The sequence below is a fragment of the Aquarana catesbeiana genome, linkage group LG06 (genome assembly GCF_042186555.1).
Source record: "Aquarana catesbeiana isolate 2022-GZ linkage group LG06, ASM4218655v1, whole genome shotgun sequence".
NCBI classification, from domain to species: Eukaryota; Metazoa; Chordata; class Amphibia; order Anura; family Ranidae; genus Aquarana; species Aquarana catesbeiana.
In genome coordinates this window covers 22,972,471-22,989,440 of record NC_133329.1, presented here as the reverse complement: position 1 = coordinate 22,989,440, position 16,970 = coordinate 22,972,471, and the positions used below count along the sequence as shown (strand labels likewise).

The window sequence follows — 16,970 nt, the reverse complement described above, 5'->3', positions numbered from 1 at the left end:
GTCGGAACGTGATAGGTGGAAATGAAATGATAACCATGACAGAGGTATGAATGACTGAAAACGTAACTCTGGAGCATGTATAGAAATGAGGCCAATCCTGGGGCACGCCGAGACGAATCGGTGCCTTTTGCATGCGACTGGATTCGTGTCGGGACGTGATACGTGGAAATGAAATGATAAACATGACAGAGGTACTAATGTCAGACAATAACGTAACTCTGGAGCATGTATAGAAATGAGGCCGTAACAACTGGGGCACACCGGAACGAATCGGTGCATCTTTTGGTGCGACTGGATTCGAATCGGAGCGCGGTAGGTGACCGAAATGAGAAATGTTTGAAATGATTTGAAATGTCAGAAATGAGTTTAGAAATGTTTCAGAAATGAGAAATGGTTGGTATCGAACTGACTTGATAAATTGCAAATTGCGAGTCGCTATGGCTGTCTACCGACGCATATATATATTTTTTTTTTTTTTTCTTTTGAATACCGACATGCTAGAAATGAAGCGACGTCTGTGTCGCGGTGCTGTCGAAATGGTAACATATCGAACGTACAAGCGATATACATTGCAGTTTGTGAAATGCGAGTGAAACGAAAATTTGAAATCACGGTTTAGTGACATGATATGAAAACGAAAAGTCCGACGGGACCTTACCTGCGACAGCCAAGCCAGACGCGTGGTACAAAATACGAACGAAAAACGCGGACTTCGAAGGTTTTGAGTACGGAATATCGAAAATACGGGAACTTGCGAGGCAAGAACTTGCGGACGCTGGTATATCGAATAGTCGGCCTAGTGACGTATATCGCGCACAGGAAACCGACAAGCACCACAGGTGAGCGGGCTGCTTAAGTACCCCCCGGGCTCCTCCCATAAATTCAGGCCACCATACTGGCCTTCCTACATATATATATATATATATATATATATATATATATATATATATATATATATATATATATAATTATAATGTTTGGGGATCTAGGTAATCAATTATTTTTTATCATGTACAAAAACAATTAAAAAACATCTCTGCCATTGAAAGGATTAAACTTCTCTTCCTTGTGTTTCAGCCGTAATATCACATTCCTAAGAAGGAGGGGAATTCCTTGTATCCTTCTCTGGGTTTGTGGTATCAAAGTTCAACATTTGTATATTTCCTTGTTCTTGAATGTTTAAGGTGATATTTATTTTAGTGACCGTTCTAACATGATGAACATTCCAAATCTAAATGATTCCATGGCTGGAGATTTCCACAGTCTCAGTATTCAAGATCACACAGTAGGATGGCAGCTCACATCAAGGGCAGGAAGGTCTCGTAGTTCATGTCCAAAAAGAGACACAGTAAACTTGTAATCATTAACTTTGTAGAGCTCAGCAAATGTCCTTATAAATCTATTTATGTACAGTGCCTTGAAAAAGTATTTATACCCCTTGACATTTTCCATATTTTGTCATGTTACAACCAAAAATGTAAACGCATTTTATTGGGATTTTATGTGATAGACCAACACAAAGTGGCACATAGTTGTGAAGTGGAAGGAATATGGTTTTAACATTTTTTACAAATAAATATCTGAAAAGTGTGACGTGCATTTGTATTCAGCCCCCTTTACTCTCATTCTCCTAACTAAAATCTAGTGGAACCAATTGCCTTCAGAAGTCACCTAATTAGTAAATAGAGTCCACCTGTGTCCACCTCTATGTTTTAATCTCGGTATAAATACAGCTGTTCTGTGATGCCCTCGGAGGTTTCTTAGAGAACCTTAGTGAGCAAACAGCTTTATGAAGGCCAAGGAACACAACAGACAGGTCAGGGATAAAGTTGTGGAGAAGTATAAATCAGGATTAGGTTATAAAAAAATATCCCAAGCTGTGAACATCTCACAGAGCTCTGTTCAATCCATCATCCGAAATTGGAAAGAGTATGGCACAACTGCAAACCTACCAAGACATGGCTGTCCACCTAAACTGACCGGCCGGGCAAGGAGAGCATTCATCAGAGAAGAGCCAAGAGGTCCATAGTAACTCTGGAGGAGCTGCAGAGATCCACAGCTCAGGTAGGAGAATCTGTCCACAGGACAACTATTAGTCGTGTTCTCCACAAATCTGGCCTTTATGGAAGAGTGGCAAGAAGAAAGACATTGGTGAAAGAAAGCTATAAGAAGTCCTGTTTTCAGTTTGTGAGACGCCATGTGGGGGACACAGCAAACATGGAAGAAGGTGCTCTGGTCAGGTGAGACCAAAATGTAACTTTTTGGCCTAAAAGTAAAACGCAATGTGTGGTGGAAAACTAACACTGCACATCACCCTGAACACACCATCCCCACCATGAAATATGGTGGTGACAGCATCATGTGGTGGGGATGCTTTTCTTCAGCAGGGACAGGGAAGCTGGTCAGAGTTGATGGGAAGATGGATGGAGCCAAACCTATGGGAGTAATGTCATCACGGCTCCGGCCAATCAAAGCGCCAGAGCCCGCGATACTCGAAAGTAAGTCCGGGAGCGATGTCGGCCACACCAGAGTGGGGTATGAGGAAGGCTGCAGGGGCTTCAATCTCAGGTAAGTAATTCATAATGAGCTAGTATGCTATGCATACTAGCTCATTATGTCTTTGTTTTGCAGGTTTTTTTTGTTTTTGTTTTTTTTTTCTAGGGTTTAGAACCACTTTAAACCATAGCAAGGGATCCATGTCTCCATGCTTTATTTTTCTGAGAAATCACTTTGAAAAAACTCTCTGCCTAGCATTTCTAGCCACAGCCATCTTGAGTAAGGGCAGATGATTCATGTAGCATTTAGTTCCTGGCAGGGCTGATGACAACAGGGCAGTACAGCCAGCTCTCCTGTACTGGGCCCAGGCCCCATCGGTTCAAAAGAGGGGCCCGGGCACCTGCTGAGCTGTATTGCCTTATTGCTGACACTTGTAGATCCAGTGCAGCCGAGGCTGCAGAGAAAGGGACTGATCAATCTCTGTCCTCAGTCCCTTTCTCCATCTCAAATGTGAGACATCAAATAAATAAATAAATAAATACAATTTGAAAAAAAGTAAAAAAAATTGTAACATTCGAAAAAGTAATAAAAAAAAGAAATGAGGAACTTCAAATGTTTTATATTGTCTTCTCGCTACCTGTTTTAACCCCACGCAAGCACACCAAAACTGGAGACTTTGCATGTGGTTTCAGAGCAGCGCTATTCATTTGAATGGGTATTTATCGATGAAGGTATCATTTCTGCCATGACTGCAAAGCACAGCATCACAGCAATGGCATTTTAAAGAAAATATCATTTGTTAGTCTCAGAGGTGGGGTGGGCCTTATTAGGCAGGCTGCATGGGGCCCTGTGATTTCTAACATCAGTCCTGCTTCCTGGAGTTCGTATGCCCCATAGCTCAGGCATGTAGGCAGGAGGGTGTGCTTATCTGAAAAAGCCCCTCCTCCCATGGGTTGTATGGCATAATTTTGGCCTAGGCCAAAGTAACTGAAGAGATGTTAAAAAATTTCAAACCAAGTAATTTTTTTATACCTTCCTATCTATTTACTAAGTCTTGCAGCATAAGGGTTACAAAAACTTGTTGCTGATTGAGGGTGTTATATGGAAATAGAGGTAGTTGGAAACTGCATCAATGCCCATTCCCCCCAAAAATGATCAATACATAGAACCAAGTGGTATATTGGGTGGTGGGTACTTTAATGGGCACAAAACCAGACACACACAATAATAATAAAAAACTTACAAAACTTTATTTTTTATTTTTATAGTGACAAATACAATATTACATCCAGGCCATTATTTTAATATACTCAACATGTCAGATCTAGTTCAGAAAGATTTTTTTTTTCTTTTCAGCTTTGCAGAGTAAAGACAGTATGGGAAACCTCTCCTTGGGGGTCATATAATAGGTTTGCTATAGAAAAGTGCCTGCCCAAAGATGCTCTTCCTCAGGGGCAACCTTTAGTGTGTAATTGTTAGCAATCATATAGTGAGCACAAGATGGCCTGAGATCAGAAAGTTAGAACCATGGCAACTCATGTATAGAGAACCAGCCCATCACATGGAGGAACCTAGCCAGACTAACACAGAGATCACATTAGGGGTGCTTTAACATGATTCCACTTAAGCCCTACCAGCAGCTTGGCCACCCACCACCATTCGAAGGGAATGCAGCAGTTAACATGGGGGCAGTCGGCCATGCCTCAGGAAGGGCCTAAGTTGAATCATGTTAAATTATCCCTAATAGGATCTCTGTGTTAGTCTGACTGATGAAGGCCCATTCTGAGAAATGCCATGCAGCCATCCCTAGAGTAGTCAGGAACCTGATCAGTAGTACTGAGATGGAAGAAAGGAGGAAGAAATGGTGAAAAGAGGAATTTATTTATAAAAAAATATCAATTATTTATGATACAAAGTGCACAGATCAAACCAATGTCACCAGTTAGGGTTTACAGTATATCTACTTTAAAGAAAATTCAACTTCAGCTTCCTCCTCGTGTGCACAGACCAATGTTCATTTATTCTACTATAAAGTAACACACAGGATAATAATCAGAATAATCAATAAAAGTCCAACAAGTCCACCGATTATGAAAAACACCATCTGTAAGGAAAAAAAATACTTATTTTAGTAAAAAAAAAATAAAGAAATAATATATATATATATCATATTGTAAGCTTGTCCTTTATTATAATTCTGCCTGAGCCTCAGGGACATTGACCTCCTATAGTCAGTATAGTTTGTAGTCAGAGTCTTGTGATACCCTAACTACCAAGACCTGAGGTGTGCCTTTGTCTAGCTGGTCAGTACTCCTAAAAGAGGGCATACCCTGAATATATGAATATGAAAATGTACGATGTGTATAAGCATATATGAAAGGTTTGGGGGAAACGGGTGGGAACCATGAAGACGAGCCGACGCACGATCAGACAGAGGAGGAGGGGGTAAATACCCCTCAGACTCCGTCCAGCCTTTTCACTTGTAGAAGAAGACAAGAAGGACATGATTCAAAGAGACCCTGATCCACCCTATTAAAAATTTGGCTATAGCCAAACCATCCGTAAAGAAAAACAATGAGCTACCTAACAAACCGGTCCCCATATGACTAACTGCCAGTATTGGCAAATAACGAAAATGCCGAAGTATGCACAAACTTGGGCAGATGAACTTTAAGGGGCCAACCACTCATGACGCAAGATGGCCGAAAACCAACTGAGTCAGCTGCGTCTGAAACACTTCGAGAGTCCTGCTCATGGTTGTGGAGTAAACATGGAGATGCCATTACAGTCACCCATTGGTCCCACATGATTAAGTTGGGTCGTGCCTCTGCCTGTAACCTGACAACCGAGTCAGAGTCCTGAAATAGGGGAAGGAGGGCCAGACTCCATCCTCAGGAATAATTCTCATGGCATGATTCAACATACCCAAAGTGACTGTAAGCACCCCTTTGAACAGGCTGGGGATCGGATAAAAGATGAATGGTCTCACATATCTGACCAGTTCTCCAGGCAACAGTATAGTGGACAGTATAGTGTAGTGGACAGTATAGTGGTCAGTGTAGTGGATAGTATAGTGGACAGTATAGTGGTCAGTGTAGTGGATAGTATAGTGGTCAGTGTAGTGTAGTGGACAGTATAGTGGTCAGAGTAATGTAGTGGACAGTATAGTGGTCAGTGTAGTGTAGTGGACAGTATAGTGGTCAGTGTAGTGGGCAGTATAGTGTACAGTATAGTGTAGTGGACAGTATAGTGGTCAGTGTAGTGTAGTGGACAGTATAGTGGTCAGTTTACTGTAGTGGTCAGTGTAGTAGACAGTATAGTATAGTGGTCAGTGTAGTGTAGTGGACAGTATAATGTAGTGGCCAGTATAGTGTGGTGGACAGTATAGTGTGGTGGACAGTATAGTGTAGTGGACAGTATAGTGTGGTGGACAGTATAGTGTGGTGGACAGTATAGTGGTCAGTGTAGTGTGTAGTGGTCAGTAAAGGAATCAGGTTGGTCAGTGTAGTGGTCAGTGTTGGAATCAGGTAGGTTAGTGTAGTGGTCAGTGAAGGAATCAGGTAGGTAAGTGTAGTGGTCAGTGAAGGAATCAGGTAAGTCAGTGTAGTGGTCAGTGTTGGAATCAGGTTGGTCAGTACTATTGTATTGTTGGAAGGGAAGGGATATGGGGAGTGCTAAAAGTCTGCAGGTTAGGGTACACAAATTACTTGCGCTGCCCTGGGCACTGACAACCCACACTATGCCACTGGGTCCAAGACCTCTGCACTACACTTGTGGCAGTTCCAGAGGCCCAGGGCTGGCAACAGGGCAGAGTTCTGCTGGCCTCTGCCCTCAGCTAACAAAAGATGTGGTCTCCATCTGTATACCCCAGGGATGCTGGGCAGTTGGCCTAGATCCCCAACAGCACAATGAAGTGATCCCAGCCATTCTATCTTCTCTCCAGTGGCTGAAAGGACTCCAGGGAGAAGGGCCAGTCTGCACTTCTCACCAGAGGCAGATTTGTTCTCTGAGAGAGGCAGAGGTTGTATTGGGTGAGTAATGCTATGTTTGGGACAATTTATTTGGGGTACTGTGTGGATACTGGCATTGGGGGACTGGAACTACTGACTAACTTTGGAGTCAACCTGTCTGGGGTCTCCTCCTGTGTTAGTCTGCCACTGAAAGGGGAGAGATGTGATGGGAGTCACTTTGGACGGGGGGTCTGTGGAACCCAGAATCCCTAGGGGAGGTTGGGAAACCCTTGTTACAGCTCCCCATGCACCTCCTATGTCTAAGTCATCCTGTCTTTCTAAAAGGGGGAACAGGGTGACCGAGAAATTCAGTCTGATCTGTACTAATCTGACTCACTGTACAACCACACTGGAATGTTGTATATATATATATAAATATATATATATATATATATATATATATATATATATATATATATATATATATATATATATATATATATATATATATATATATATATATATATATATATATTGTATATTGTCTCATTTTGTTGTGTACTCTTTGCTGGGTCGTTTGGGCTGTGGTTGTATTCCATTGTTCTATTGTGTCTGTCTGCCTTGGGAGAAAAATATATTATGGGATGTATGTCTATGTGGAGGGGGGAATTCCTCCAGCAACCCCTCCCTGCTGATAAGACTGTTTACTGATTAGAAGTTTGAATACACCTGACCTGTGCGTCTATTGTTATTGAACAGTTTATCCCTCCCTGAATGCAAAGGAAGGGGTTGTCCCTAAGTGTTATCTCTCTGCACATGTGTTTCAATAAACAGTTCATGTTCCAGCTTGCAACCAAATGAGTCCTGCCTTGTTCCTGGTTGTAATGTGCGGCTAATATCTAAAATCTATATTCAGACTGGAGGTATATGGCGAAAGCACTCAAGCGGAGTGCGGGACTATTCATTACAGTGAACATTCCATAAAGAAATCCAGTGTTTTTTAATGAGATAGGCAGTTTAAGGAGGGATTGGAAGATGTCCACATTGGCTCAAGAAGTGGGCAACCAAAACCCTCATACATTCATACTGGTGTGTTTTTTTTTTATCTCAAGAGAATAGTTCACTATGAGTTCATAGGACATGGTACAATGGTCAACCAACATTGTTACTTGGAAATTTTGAAGGGGTTATGGGAATCTGTTCAGAGGTAAAGACCGGAACTCTGGCCTAACAAATGGCTTCTTCATGACTATGCTCCTACACTAACATTTGATTTACAGTCAATTCAGGGAATTACATTTTCACACCTCATATATGTAGAGCGCTGCATAAATCATTGGTGCTCTATAATTACCTGTAATAAATAATGTGATTGACTGAGACTAGATCACTAACATGGAATGAAGGAAAACTTCTACAGCTCTTCATTAATATTTAACAGTAAACACAATGGATGCAAATGGGTCCGTGCTGCAGGCTACAACTGTCTGTCTCCTTGTTGATTAGAGAGAATTTATTGGAGCCCATTTACACTGGTGGTAGCCCTTGCTGCCCCTGTGGAAGATGATCCAGAGAGGACATATGGTAGGTGATATGTCTCCTTTCCACCTGCTTTAACCCTGAAAAGCCTGCACCACCCCTCAGCAACCTTGTACATTGCTTGCTGTTGCATATGACCCTATTTATTTGAATGGGTTGCACTCAGTGGTGGAACTGCCCTCCAAGTGTGACGGGGGTATAATGTTTGCCACGGCTGTCATGCACTGTGGAGGTGACACGCAGACATGTGCAGGATGAAAAAATTCGTTTAGTTTAGTTTCGTTTCGATTCGTTATTTAACTAAATTCGTTTAGTTAAATTCGTTGCATTCATTACATTCGTTTTCGGAATTTGTTTCGTTTCGTATTCGAATTCGAAAAAATTCGACCGCATTCGAAAAAATTCGACCGTATTCGAAAAAACTATCAAATTCGAAAAAATTCTAACACATTCGAAAAAAGCTGTCAAATTCGAAAAAATTCTACCACATTCGAAAAAACTATCAAATTCGAAAAAATTCTAACAAATTCGAAAAAAACTATCAAATTCGAAAAAATTCTACCACATTCGAAAAAAACTGTCAAATTCGAAAAAATTCTACCACATTCGAAAAAACTGTCAAATTCGAAAAAATTCTACCACATTCAAAAAAAACTATCAAATTCAAAAAAAATTTTACTACATTCGAAAAAAATATCAAATTCGAAAAATTTCTACCACATTCGAAAAAAACTATAAAATTCGAAAAAATTCTAACACATTTGAAAAAACTATCAAATTCGAAAAAATTCTACCACATTCGAAAAAAACTGTCAAATTCGAAAAAATTCTAACACATTCGAAAAAAATATCAAATTCGAAAATATTCTACCACATTCGAAAAAAAACTGTCAAATTCGAAAAATTTCTACCACATTCGAAAAAACTATCAAATTCGAAAAAATTCTACCACATTCGAAAAAAACTGTCAAATTCGAAAAAATTCTACCACATTCGAAAAAAACTGTCAAATTCGAAAAAATTCTACCACATTCGAAAAAAACTGTCAAATTCGAAAAAATTCTACCACATTCAAAAAAAACTATCAAATTCAAAAAAAATTTTACTACATTCGAAAAAAATATCAAATTCGAAAAAATTCTACCACATTCAAAAAAAACTGTCAAATTTGAACAATTTCTACCACATTCGAAAAAAACTATAAAATTTGAAAAAATTCTACCGCATTTGAAAAAAACAATAACTGAATTTGAAAAAGTAAACTATATATATGGTTATATATATATATATATAATATACACATACACACACATATATATATATATATATATATATATATATATATATATATATAACCATCTTCCGAAATTTGAATTTCTTATAAAATGAATTCGAATTTGAATAGGAAAGATAGAAAACAGAATAGAAGAAAATATAATATATATATTATATTTTCTTCTATTCTGTTTTCTATCTTTTCTATTCAAATTTGAATTCATTCTATACGAAATTCAAACTTCAGAAACCATGTACCGAAATTCGAATTTCGTATAGAATGAATTCGAATTGAAAAGACTATTACAGAATATATAATATATATATATATATATATATATATATATATATATATATATATATATATATATATATATATATAATATATATATATATATATATATATATATATATATATATATATATTATATATTCTGTAATAGTCTTTTCAATTCGAATTCATTCTATACGAAATTCGAATTTCGGTACATGGTTTCTGAAGTTTGAATTTCGTATAGAATGAATTTGAATTGAAAAGACTATTATAAAATATAAAATAATAGAAAAGAAAAGCATAAAAAAACAATAGAAGAGAATAATAAAAAAAAAAAAAATTATATATATATATATATATATATATATATATATATAATTTTTTTTTTTATTATTCTCTTCTATTGTTTTTTTATGCTTTTCTTTTCTATTATTTTATATTTTATAATAGTCTTTTCAATTCAAATTCATTCTATACGAAATTCAAACTTCAGAAGCCATGTACCGAAATTCGAATTTCGTATAGAATGAATTTGAATTTGAATTGAAAAGACTATTATAAAATATAAAATAATAGAAAAGAAAAGCATAAAAAAACAATAGAAGAGAATAATTAAAAAAAAAAAAAAAAAATATATATATATATATATATATATATATATATATATATATATATATATATATATATATATATATATATTCTATTGCTTTATTATTTTATATTCTATCTTATTGTTTTTTTTTAGAAAAACGTTTTTTATTTTTTTCGAATTCGAGTATGTTTTCGAATTCGATTCAAATATGTTTTCGAATATGTTTTCGAATTCGATTTGAATATGTTTTCGAATTCGATTCGAATATGTTTTCGAATATGTTTTCGAATTCGATTCGAATATGTTTTCGAATTCGATTCGAATATGTTTTCGAATTCGTTCGTTTTTTTTTCGGATTCGTTTAAATTCTTTACTTTTGTAATTCGGAAATTCGGATGCATCCGAATTTCCGAATAATGAAAAATTCGTCCGAATTTCGATTCGGAACGAAACGAAATGCACATGCCTAGTGACACGTTGCCTCTCAGTATCCTGTCAACAGCCCTCCTAAAAGCGGTCCACAATAGAACACTTTTCAGAGGGTCAGCAAGGGCTGCCACTAGTGTAAATGTACACACCCTCCTCCAGGCCACTGTGTTAGGTTAAAGGAGCTGTTGAGAAGCTGTAAAACCACAGCTCAACTACTATTTTCACCTCTTCCCAGACTGCATGTGTGAATGAGCTCTTACTGCCAATAGAAGTTTACTGATGGACTATTGAAAGAGAGAAACTGTAAAGCTTAGTCCCTATTATACTATTAGGATGTACTTTATATAAGATAGATAGATAGATAGATAGATAGATAGATAGATAGATAGATAGATAGATAGATAGATAGATAGATAGATAGATAGGTAGGTAGGTAGGTAGGTAGGTAGGTAGATAGATAGATAGATAGATAGATAGATAGATAGATAGATAGATAGATAGATAGATAGATAGATAGATAGATAGATAGATAGATAGATAGATAGATAGATAGTCTAAAAACAAATTCTTGCGAGCTACCATGTGAAAATCCAAATGATAATTAGAGAAGATTAAAAGACAGCTGCTAGCATTGATCACGTCCCATGTGCACCACTTAAATGTTATACCAATATAATGCTGCGCTATCCAAATGAAATCAAATGATAATCAAACTAAATCCTATTATTACTGACTTCAGTTAAATAGTGGTGGTGAGATATTCCATTCCTATGTAAAATAATAAATAGATAGATAGATAGATAGATAGATAGATAGATAGATAGATAGATAGATAGATAGATAGATAGATAGATAGACTACTGAATTGGGTTGAATAAGTGGAAGAGTAACATGAATTACCTTGTCACTAATATTTTTGCAGCAGGAAAACGATTGCTAATTTTTGAGAACAAAAAACAAACAAATTACCAGTTACAAACGTTCCATTTGAGTGCAAGGTAAGATTGTCTTTGGTATTATATGTTACAATGTAACACATGGTTTATGGATTGACACTCTCATTGGACTGGGGATTATGGCTGATATTGGGACTGGAAACTAAAGTTTAAAATGGTTCTAAGGTAAAAAACCTTCTGGGAGTAACTTCCCCCTCTCAGCCCCCCCATACTATATACCTGAGCCCCATCTGGATCCAGCGATGTGCATGAGAGCAGCGGCTGTGCCAGGTCTCTCTCTCCTCATTGACTGACACAGCAGCGAGAGCCATTGGCTCCTGTTGCTGTCAATCATAGCCAGTGAGCCAATGAGGAGATAGCAGGGGGGCAGGGCTGAGCCATCCTAGTGTGTGAAAGGACACAGAGCATGGCCTGGGAGCAAGCCTTCTTGAGTGCCCCCATAGCAAGAAGTTTGCTTTTGGGGCACGCGGCAGGTAAGAGGAGCCAGGACCACCGGCGTTGGACCCAAAAAGAAGAAGATCAGGGGTGCTCTGTGCAAAACCATTGCACAGAGCAGGTAAGAATAGCATGTTTGTTATTTAAAATAAAAATTCTGTAGAATTATTTTAAGCTTCTGGATACCAACATAGGTTTTGTGTAGAAAGACACTGGTAGGACTTTGAAACTAACTGTATGGGGATGTGTGTGACTGTGGGGGACATTAGAGTGGGAGCTCCTCTGGTGCAGAGTAGGGATGGGCTGGCTGTTCGTGTCGAACATGAGTTCGACTCGAACATCGGCTGTTCGATCATTCGATGAAGATTGAACATTATGAGCCGTTTGCGCCAAATTTGAGCAGCGCGTCATGGCCCATAACTGCGTCATCGCAGTGCATTGCTGGCTGATGATTGGCCAAACATGCACAATGACCCGCATGCTTTGGCCAATCACAGCGCCGTCAGCGAAGAGAGCCATAATTGGCCGAAGTCAGGGTGCCTTTGGCCAATTATGGCTCAGGGGGTTAAGTCCACGCCCCACACTATATAAGGCCGTCTGCACATCGACCGTGTGTAGTGTGTTGGTGGCATTGTTAAGAGAGAGACAGAGAGAGACAGAGAGAGGCAGAGAGAGTGTCATTTCACTTAGTTTGAGCAGGCAGGCAGTTAATTCAGTTAGCTGCAGTGTATTTCATATATACAGTCATGGCCAAATATATTGGCACCCCTGCATTTCTGTCAGATCATGCACCACTTCACTCAAAAAATTGTTGCAATTACAAATGTTTGAGCATTCTTTTGTTTGTATTGATATGACACAAAAAAGTGAGAAACAAAAAGCCAAATCTGACACATTCCATGCAAAACTTCAAAAATGGACTGGATAAAATTATTGGCACCCTCAACTTAATAGTTGGTAGCACACACCCTGGAAAAAAAAACTGAAATCAATCGTTACCTGTAAACATCAATGAGTTTCTTACACCTCTTTACTGGAATCTTGGACCACACTTCTTTAACCAACTGCTCCAGGTCTCTCAGATTGGAAGGGTTCCTTCTCCCAACTGCTGTTTTGAGATCTCTCCACAAGTGCTCTATGAGATTTACATCTGGACTCATTGCTGGCCAGTTCAGTACTCTCCAGCACTTTGTCTTAAACCATTTCTGGGTGCTTTTTGACGTGTGCCTTGGGTCATTGTCCTGCTGTAAGACTTATGACCTCTGACAGAGACCCAACTTTCTGACACTGGGCCCTACATTGCACCCCAGTGAACCTCTACCATGTTTTACTGTAGGGACTGTATTCTTTTCTTTGAAGGCCTCATTTTTTTCTGAAAACACTAGACTGACAGGCTTTACCAAAAAGCTGTAAATTTTGTTTTGTCTGTCCACAGCACATACTCCCAAAAGGATTTTATCTTTCTCTGTTAAGTTTTGTCAAACCCTAAATCTGGCTTTTTTATGTTTCTGTGTAGCAGTGGGGTCTTCCTGGGTCTCCTACCATACTGTCCCTTTTCATTCAGATGGAGACGTATAGTGCGAGCTGACACAGTTGCACCCTGTGAATTTGTCTGGAAAGTGGTCAAGGTTCTTTATCCACCATTCGAACAATCCTTTGTTGCAGTCTTTGATCAATTTTTCTCTTTTGTCCACATCCAGGGAGATTAGCTACAGTGCCATGGGCTGTAAACTTTTCACAATGGTGCACCCAGTGGACACAGGAACATTAGGATCTCTGGAGATGGACTTTTTACCTTGAGATTGTCCATGCTTTTCCACATTTTTAATCTCAAATCCTCAAGACAATTCTTTGCTGCTCTTTCTCTTCTCCATTCTTCGTTTGGCACACAGAGACACACAACAGAAAGGTTGAGTGAATTTTTCACCATTTTAACTGGTTGCCGGTGTGATTTCTATATTGTCAGCACGTGTTACCGGATACAGGTGACTTTGATTACAAATTACAGGAGCATCACAAACTTGGAATGCAATTATTTCTTACAACTTTGAGAAGGTGCCAATAATTTTATCCAATCCATTTTGGAGTTTTGCCTGGAATGTGTCAGATTTGGCTTTTTGCTTTTCCACTTTGTTGTGTCATACCAATACAAACAAAAGAAATAAACATGAGAATGCCTAAACATTTGTAATTGCAACCATTTTCTGGGCGAAGTGGTGCATTACCTGACAGAAATGCAGGGGTGCCAATATTTTTGGCCATGACTGTATATACAGTCAGTCTAGTATATATATATATATATATATATATATATATATATATATATATATATATATATATATATATATATACATACATATATATATATCCATTGCATACAGTTTAGCTAGATCTCACTGCAGACCGTTCCTGCTGTACTGTTTCTAATACTTCAGTTAGCTGCAGTGTATTTCATATATATATACAGTCAGTCTAATATATATATATATATATATATATATATATATATATATATATATATATATATATATATATATATATATATATATATACACACTGTATACAATTTAGGTAGATCTCACTGCAGATCATTCCTGGTGTACGGTTTCTAATATACTTCAGGCAGGCAGTTGATTCAGCTAGCTGCAGAGCATTTAATATATATATATATATATATATATATATATATATATATATATACAGGCTTGTATATAGTCTAGCCAAGCCTTTACCTGACTGTAGGCCATTCCTGGAGTGCATGTTCAAAGACACTTTCAGGCAAGTGACTCAGTGAGCTGCAGTTCATTTTATATATATATATATATATATATATATATATATATAAAACTCAGACTCAGTGAGCTGCAGTTCATAAAATATATATATCCACTGCATTGTAGTCCAGCCAAGCCTATACCTGACTGTAGGCCATTCCTGGAGTGCGTGTTCAAAGACACTTTTAGGCAGGTGACTCAGTGAGCTGCAGTTCATTTAATATATATATATATATATATATATATATATATATATATATATATATATATATATATATATATACAGGCTTGTATATATATATATTGTCTAGCCAAGCCTATACCTGACTGTGGGCCATTCCTGGAGTGTGTGTTCAAAGATACTTTCAGGCAGGCAGGCAGGTGACTCAGTGAGCTGCAGTTCATAAAATATATATCCACTGCATTGTAGTCCAGCCAAGCCTATACCTGACTGTAGGCCATTCCTGGAATGAGTGGTTCAAATACACTTTCAGGCAGGTGACTCAGTGAGCTGCAGTTCATTTAATATATGTATTTATACAGGCTTGTATATATATTCTAGCCAAGCCTATACCTGACTGTAGGCCATTCCTGGACTGCGTGTTCAAAGACACTTTCAGGCAGGCAGGCGACTCAGTGAGCTGTAGTTCATAAAAAAAAAAAATATATATATATATATATATATATATATATATATATATATATGTATATATATATATATATATATATATATATATATATATATATCCACTGCATTGTAGTCCAGCCAAGCCTATACCTAACTGTAGGCCATTCCTGGAGTACTGTTTTTAGTAAACTTCAGGTGTTGTTTTGCTAATCTAATTGTACATTATGTCTGGAAGGCCACCAAGGAGTGGCAAACGCTCACAGGCCACTAAAAGAGGGCAAGCAGGCTCTGTGTTTACAGCCAAAAGTGCTGGTCATGGACACGGTGCATCCTCAGCACATGGCCGTGGGGCATGCTTGTCCTTTTTTTTCGACAGCTGGCCGTGTTGAGCCACAACATGCAGAAGAGTTGGTAGAGTGGATGACCAAGCCGTCCTCATCCTCCTCATCCTCTGTCACCCTGGCTCAGGGTACTTTGTCTGCCAATGCAGTTGCCAAAGCGGCCTCTTCCTTCAGCTCAATGTCATCAGTCACTCCTTCCCTAGCCCCACCATCATGCCCTGAGGAGTCCTCCAAACTGTTCGACCACAGTGTAGGGTACATGCTGCAGGAGGATGCGCAGCGTTTTGAAGGCTCTGATGATGGTACCCAGGTTGAGGATGAAGGCAGTAAAGTGAGCCCAGAGAGAGGAGGTGCCCAAGAAGGACAAGAAACTGGCAGTCATGTTCCCCCAGCTGCAGAATACTGCCAGGTTTGCTCCAGTGGCGAGGAGGGAGGGGATGATGAGGTCACTGACTCTACGTCAGTGCCAGATAGAAGAAAGGAGGAGGAGGAGGCACATCTCCAATGAGGCAGGATGCCCTCCAGGGGCCAGCTTAAGGGCAGGCAACCAACTGCATCACACCGCAGAGCTCCGCATGTGCAGGGCGCTGCTGTCTCTGCATGTTTTTCCAAAAGTTCTTTGGTGTGGGCCTTTTTTGAGACGTGTGCAGCAGATCGCACCGTTGCTGTTTGCAACATATGTCTGAAGCGTATCAAGCGTGGCCAAAACAGCAGCCACATGCTTGATCGGACATATGTCGAGCTCCCATGCAGTCCGTTGGCAACAGTACTTAAAAGACCCACACCAAAGAACAAGGCAGACCTCTCCTTGCTCCTCATCAGCTGGGATCTCCAAACCCACTATAACTTCAGTCCTCTCAGAGACCTGCACTGAGAGGAATGAAGGTGTAGAATTAGGTGTCCCAAACACTTCCGGGCAATTTGCTAGCGGTACACCAACATCGGATTGTAGCAGGCAAATTTCCCTACCCCAGTTGCTAAACCAGCTCAAGAAATGCGGTCCCAGCCATCCACATGCTCAGCGGCTGAATGCTAGTTTGGCTAAATTGCTAGCACTCTAACTGCTGCCTTTTCAGCTGGTAGTGAATAATATAAAATTTAAACTCGCACTGAATGGTGAAAAAACAGTGAAAAAGAAAACTAAAGCAGCTGCCACACACAAAGTGCTACTCACTAGAAATGTAAAATTATGGAAATGTGGCTCATGTCCTTAATTTGGTGGTGCAGCGGTTCTTGTGTAGGTACCCGGGCTTATAGGATCTCCTGAGGCAGGCCAGGAAA

At 38.9% G+C, this 16,970-nt stretch overlaps 1 protein-coding gene across 4 annotated transcripts in view; it reads right to left on the bottom strand.

Annotated features, from left to right (window-relative positions):
* Positions 1-3,724: 3,724 nt before the first annotated feature.
* The window catches only part of LOC141148224 (uncharacterized), a 63,352-nt gene continuing 50,106 nt past the window's right edge, over positions 3,725-16,970 (bottom strand). For 2 of the 4 annotated variants that reach the window (XM_073635472.1, XM_073635473.1), the window contains one exon: positions 3,725-4,600. In XM_073635472.1, the coding sequence (XP_073491573.1) occupies positions 4,523-4,600 (78 nt within the window). In that variant the 3' untranslated portion in view covers positions 3,725-4,522. Of the gene's footprint in view, positions 4,601-11,455; positions 11,492-16,970 lie in introns of all 4 variants that reach the window. The other 2 variants (XM_073635470.1, XR_012245186.1) reach the window with 2 other exon arrangements.